This window comes from Madurella fahalii (assembly GCF_045866475.1).
Source record: "Madurella fahalii IFM 68171 DNA, scaffold_1, whole genome shotgun sequence".
In the NCBI taxonomy this organism is placed as follows: Eukaryota; Fungi; Ascomycota; class Sordariomycetes; order Sordariales; genus Madurella; species Madurella fahalii.
In genome coordinates, this window is record NW_027263971.1 from 367,711 (window position 1) to 373,710 (window position 6,000).

The following is a 6,000-nucleotide window of genomic DNA, read 5'->3' on the forward strand; positions in this document are numbered from 1 at the left end:
CGCCATCACACAATCCTTCGTAGTGAAATACAAATATTTGCTACTGGTTCCTCCGGTTTTCAACATACCCCTATTCACTATCATGACTCCCTTCAATCCGAAGTCGACAACGACCGCGACGTGCTTCCGCTCGTTCGTGTCCATCCGAAACCGGAGCTTCGACCTCTCTTCTTCAGTCTAAAGAATTAGCGTCTGCGGCCTCTCGAGGATGCTTTCGACGAGCCAGTTTCAGGGCTCCGTCGACTCCTCCGGACCTACCCACCCTTCGTATGAGTGCTCAGCATTATCTTCTGCGCGACCGCTGTTGCTTTGATCATGTTTGTATTCCTGAGGGACTACATCGTCGACTATCCTCGCGGTATCAACGAGGTTGTGGCGTCCAGCCTCACAGCTTGTGGCGTCTTCATCCTTCACATACTCCAAATTCTTCTTGTCCCACCTAATATGATTTCTATAGCCCCCTTCAGTGGACGAAGGGTTCCCATTCCAAACCTGACCATCATTCTCTTTACAAGCCTGAACATCATTTTCATTTCTCTATTCGCAAAGCACCGCGAGGGTGGCTTTAGGTTAGCGTCGGAGATGATATGCGTTTGTCACGCAGTTCTTGTTGAGGTATCTTCCCGCACGTTTATTTATTGGTGTATTTGTCTTTTGATCTGTTCAGAACGCCCGGCTAACCAGATATATAGAGCATTGTGAAGTTGGGTGTCTGAGGTGGAGATGAGATGGAGATGATCTGTTTTTGGTTGGGCAATGTATGGATAGAAACAGGGGCGATTTTTCTTCGGATATAGTGCGGGGCTTCTCTTCAATTTCTTCTAGTTCCCGTACTTCTTCCTTATCGAGCTTGTTCTGATCAATCACGTTACGTACGTTTTACCTAGAGGCCATAGATTACATGGCTCCGGGCTTCTCTTGGAAGCGTACAGCTCTTCTTCGCTTTCGCCTTCCGCATCTCTCTTCCGTCCCGCCCAATCCACTCCTACAAGTGATATCATCGTTATTTTATGTTTCGTCGTTATTGCTCGTCGTCGCTATTTCCATTATGGTTGCTGACCAAATACGGCTACGGTCCTGGCAAGATGGTTCCTAGAACTCCAAAATGACGGCACCAGAAGACGCGCTCACTAATGCTAACCATTGAAGGGGAGCTTGATCTTGATTGTTGTGCCCTACGCTCTATACGCTACGGGAGCTCGTCTTCAACTTATATTTTCGGCGCCTACTAGCTTTGGATCACCGCTTCCAACACCGGTCTCCGAACCATGACAACCGCCAACCGTTTAACGACACCAGCGAAGGAATGCCAGGTAAGATCCATGGACAACAGCCCAAGACTGGCACAGGAAAGTCATCCAATTCCTGGTTCCCGTCCAACCGACCTTCACTGACTTTCGGGCAGATAAAACTGTCCGGCGTTGCCATCGAGACGGAACTCGAGGGGTTTCAGTGCCACAGTGTTGACAAACTCTGAGTCAAAGTTCTTGAGGCAGTAGTTGATGATCATGTGAAGGCCTGAGGTGGGTTAGCTTATCTTCGGGGTCATTCCTCCAGGCAAAGTGCACATACCGGCGCCGGCTCCGCCTCCAGTCCAGAGCTCCCCCTTCCCGACGCCGTCGTAGGGCTTGTCCTCGATGACCCATCGCTGATCAAGCCACTCAACGCCGGGATGCATCTTCTTAGCTGCCTGCATTAGCTCCCTGTTGGTAGTGCACTTCTTGCCCTCGAGCACGCCCGAGCTGGCCAGCCACATGCTACCGACACACGTGGTCAACCAGACGCGAGTCTTGGTCCATGCTTCCTTCATGAACTTGTCGGCCTGCGGGGGTCGGTGAGTCAGCCTCGGGCCGCCGATGATGACGATGTCAAGGTCGCGAGGGCAGTCGTCGTACGTGACCGTCGGCACGATGCGCATGCCGGGCGTAACGCGAACGGGGTCAAGAGTCGTGGCCAGGTAGAGGAACTCTATGTCGACGGAGTACGTTTCGAACCTGGCACACTCCGGAACGAGATGCTTGAGTTCGTCTACATACTCCCTGGAGAGATTGCCGAAGATATCCATGCCGACCACATCAGAGAGCTGCACCTCTTCGAGCATCACGCCGATGCGGAGCTTCTTTGGGGATGGGGTATTGGCCATGTCGTTTGATGGATCTTGGCCCGTTGTGTCAATTGCTCTACTCTGGCGTTTGAGGAAGAGGAGTTTGGGTCTGAGTACTCTCTCCTCAGGGACCGGAGGATGGCCACTTTTATACCTCAATCAATGATCCGTGACCATGTGTCTCGAGAAGTACGAGACCATCTGACAGCAACTCCGATTAGCTCTGACAACCGCGTCAGATCCACTCTCGGGTCATTCAAGAAACCGGTGCGTAGTCCGGTTACCGAATGCTCCGATACCTTTCGGCTGATGGCTTTGGATTTAATTGGCTTCGCTCTCGGAGCCGTCTCATGGTCGATGCTGGGTCCGAGGGCCATCGGAGCTTATCGTTGATGCATGTCACAGGGACACGGCGCTGCACTATTTCGCCGCTACGGGGAAAAGGCAGGTTCAAGAGGTATTTCCATCATCCATTCCCTTTTCTGCTAGGTAAACTAAGATAATAGGACATATTCTCCGGGTGTTGCGGAAATAAGTTTAGAAGCATGGAGATGTCAAGTTACCCATCACTTCTCGCCGTGTGTGTGAGCGATTCCTGCATGGTAAGGCAGAAACGGGGAACCCTTTAAACTGCCGAACCCAATCGAATGGTGACAATTCGACCATCTCTTCGCCATCTATGCTCCCCAAAAATCACGTACTAGCTTGTAGCTGCAAATTACCGGCGATGGCGGTATCCGTCATCCCCGTAGCAATCGTAGGTAGTGTTGTGATTTAAACCCTGTCGTTAGATTGAGCATGTCCACTCCTCAATTTACCCCCAAACCCTGAGGCCTGGTGACCTAGGTGTAGCCTGGGGTGAGGGGCATTGAAGGCTCGTGCGTCAGCCTCAACGACCTGCCCCGCCATCGCCAGATCCACACCCCCAGTATCCCAAACCCGACCTCGCCACGCCGAGCCGCAGTCCTGGGACGGTCCCGGCTCCGAGCGTTTCTGCAACACCTGCGCGACGGGCAAAGACAAACTGTGTTATTTATTTATTTTGCTGTTCCTAGGTTGTTCTTTTTGAAGAGTGGTGTTATTACTCTGTGTCGTTGGCATACCTTGTCGCTCAAGGCAGCAACAGCTCGCGGGCGACGTGTGTGTGCCTTCAGATTTCCCACATCGAAGCCGCGTAGGGCTACGCTGCAGTTCACGCGACAATTGTGCATCATCACAGCATACCGGTTACTTGTTTGAAGCCATCAGTTATAGCAATGTCCGGCCATCCATCTTGGCGGCTGCTGCCAGCCGCTGCTCCCGGCATCCCCGACCTTCTAGTCTCGACTGCTTTCACCGCCGACTCGTACAGTGTGCACCTGACTGACCTGTCCAACGTATGGGTTGAAAGCATGGATAGGAAGCCAATCATCAAGCGAGGGCTGGTCGAGGACACGAGCATTGACCCGAGCGACGGACCAGACCAGATTCGAAGGATGCTCGAGATTCTTCGGGCCTCCTTCGATACCAGCGACCCCGAACATGCCAATACGTCCCTTACCCTGGCTAGGGGAGACGACGGGGACTCGCTCGTGGTTAACGTCACTTGCGTACTTCCCAAGCCGTTGAAGCCTTTCAAGTGGCCGATGCACTTGAAGAAGTGTCCGCAATCGATTGTGGCGACCGAGCTCGTCCTTCCACTGATCCAGGCACACGAAGCACGGGAGCGGGAGGTTGCTGAGCTGATTGCAGCGCTGCGGGACAAGGATAGCGTCATTACTAGATTGACCGACAAGCTTGAGGCGGCTGGAACAGGGCTGGAACACATCTTCAGTTCGCTCTCAGGGAAGCGTAATGTCAGCAGGGTCGCCGCGGAAGGGAAGGTGAACGGTCTTGCTCCTTTCTCCGAGGTCGAGTTCAGGAACAAAGCGGCTGATCTCCGTCCGGTTGCCCAATCCTCGGATGTCTCTGCACTCCTGGATGTTGTCTTCGGCCCCCCGGGGTTGCGATATACGTCGAGCCTGGAGTTGGAGGCGTCAACCACCCTGAACGATTGGTGGACTAAACTCGGCAAAGGGAAAAATGTCGTTCTCTCCCAACGTTTGGGGACTAGGGAAACGGGACCCCCGCCACTCCCACAGGACTCCGAGGCAAGGGACACTGAAGATGACTTCCAAATTCAGAGCACCCCGCCAAGTCTGCGGTCTGTCCGGAAGCGCGGCAATCCGACGCCGCCCATGGCAGCTGACAATGATGAGACGTCGGACGGCGAAGACGCCGTCGAAGCTTCAGCTCCTTCGCCTTCTCCGGCAAGGCACATCGCAGTAGGTAGGGCGCCAAGCAGGCATTCAAAGTCATCTCCCTCTCCACCACCCATGAGCAAGCCGCACAGGGCAGTCACGGCAAAAGTTCCCGCCACCGATTCCCATTCTGAAACGGCTTCTGAGCCCGATGAAGATGTCGTGACGGGTGCCCCTCCCCTATCGCCCTCAAAGCAGGCGCCGAGACGATCAGGATTAGGCCGAATCGGCGGTAAAGCGAAAGAGGATACCACTACTACCGTGTCGGCACGTTCGTCATCCCCAGCAGTTCCAAGGGACGAATCCGACCCACTACCAAGGAGGCAGAAGCTCGGGGTGATAGGCAAGAAAACGGCGAGCCCCGTTCCCGAGACACAGGCGACGAGTGCTAGCGAAGATAGTAGGGGGAGAAGCAAGACACCAGCGACTGATCACAAGAAGGAACCGGTACGGGAGACGTCGCTGGAACGAGCCGACCGAAAGCGGGCAGAGCTCCAGAAAGATCTGGAGAAACGTGCAGCAGCAGGCCCTGCAAAGAAGAAACGGAAGTTCTGATGATTCGATAGCCAAGCCCTTAAGCACTCTTTGCGGTATTTACGGATCTTCCTGCACCAGCTCTTGTTTCTCATCCTGACCTCGAAGTGCACAACGACAAACGCCCGCCTATCATATGCGGAACCACGCCCATGCGCTAAGTGATCCTGATTGTCATCACTGCTGCTAAAGTCGTCTCCCGGGCCTTTCATGCAGCTCAGCTGGCGGTGCCTCGTCAACCCCTGACGCTTCTTAAGTTTAGAAGGCACCGTACTTTCGTACCCAGCGGATACATGCCCGGTGCGTCCGCGTGGTACCGTATGTACCCATCCCCGGTTATCTCTGGGTTTGTGCACCCGTACCTCAAGTACCATGCGTTTCCCAAACGCCACTGGTCACCCTTCCCTGAAACAACAAGGAGGACAGAACCCCGTGTGGCCAATGCCTAGTTTACGTGACTGTCTAGGAACAATAAGAAGCGAGGCCAGGTATTGCGGGGCGGGCGCGGCGGCGGGCTCGCAACCGGACGCTTGTGAAGCGGGGCCAGATACTGCGGAACTGAATACGGCGCGTCACGAGAACTTATCTTGCTCTGGATATCACATATTGCATCCACCTAGCATACGAGGACCTCGCCGGCTACGGTCAGAACTGCTGCACGTCCGACGACATGCAGCAGGGCTGCCTACCTCTGTCTATACACCAATCCGCAACAGGACGATGCATCAACGTCAGAGTAGTTCGGGAACTTTGTACATCTTGTCATACGGCTGACGAGCCGCTAACAGCCATCTCGAACAAGAACTATGCCGCTTCTAGAGTGTCAATTGGGGTTCAATTCACGCCTCAAGGTTTGATTATGACCCTAACTTTCAGGCCTTGATCAACAACCAAACGGAGCTAGGGCGCGGTAGACATTTCATTGCTTTCACAAATTGACTTTGGGCGGCCATTTTCTGCAGTCAATTCCTGTCGACAAGCGCGGCAACCTAGCTCCTGGCTTTCGGCCGATCGCCCCGCGACCGACCTCTGTCGCCGGCTTCAAGTCTCACCTGGACCGGTCCTTAACCTTTTTGGCTGTTG

At 54.1% G+C, this 6,000-nt stretch overlaps 2 protein-coding genes across 2 annotated transcripts; one reads left to right on the forward strand and one right to left on the reverse strand.

The window, feature by feature from the left end:
• Positions 1–1,387: 1,387 nt before the first annotated feature.
• Positions 1,388–2,143, reverse strand: MFIFM68171_00100 (Class I glutamine amidotransferase-like protein; the record flags this gene model as incomplete). The annotated part of the gene is made up of 2 exons (XM_071055522.1): positions 1,388–1,518; positions 1,573–2,143. 2 exons carry the CDS (start codon positions 2,141–2,143, stop codon positions 1,388–1,390), a joined length of 702 nt encoding a protein of 233 aa, XP_070911623.1.
• Positions 2,144–3,360: 1,217 nt separating this feature from the next.
• MFIFM68171_00101 (uncharacterized protein) lies at positions 3,361–4,938 on the forward strand (the record flags this gene model as incomplete). Its single annotated transcript, XM_071055523.1, has 1 exon — positions 3,361–4,938. The coding sequence occupies one exon, from the start codon at positions 3,361–3,363 to the stop codon at positions 4,936–4,938; it is 1,578 nt and encodes a 525-aa protein (XP_070911624.1).
• Between the last annotated feature and the right edge of the window lie 1,062 nt (positions 4,939–6,000).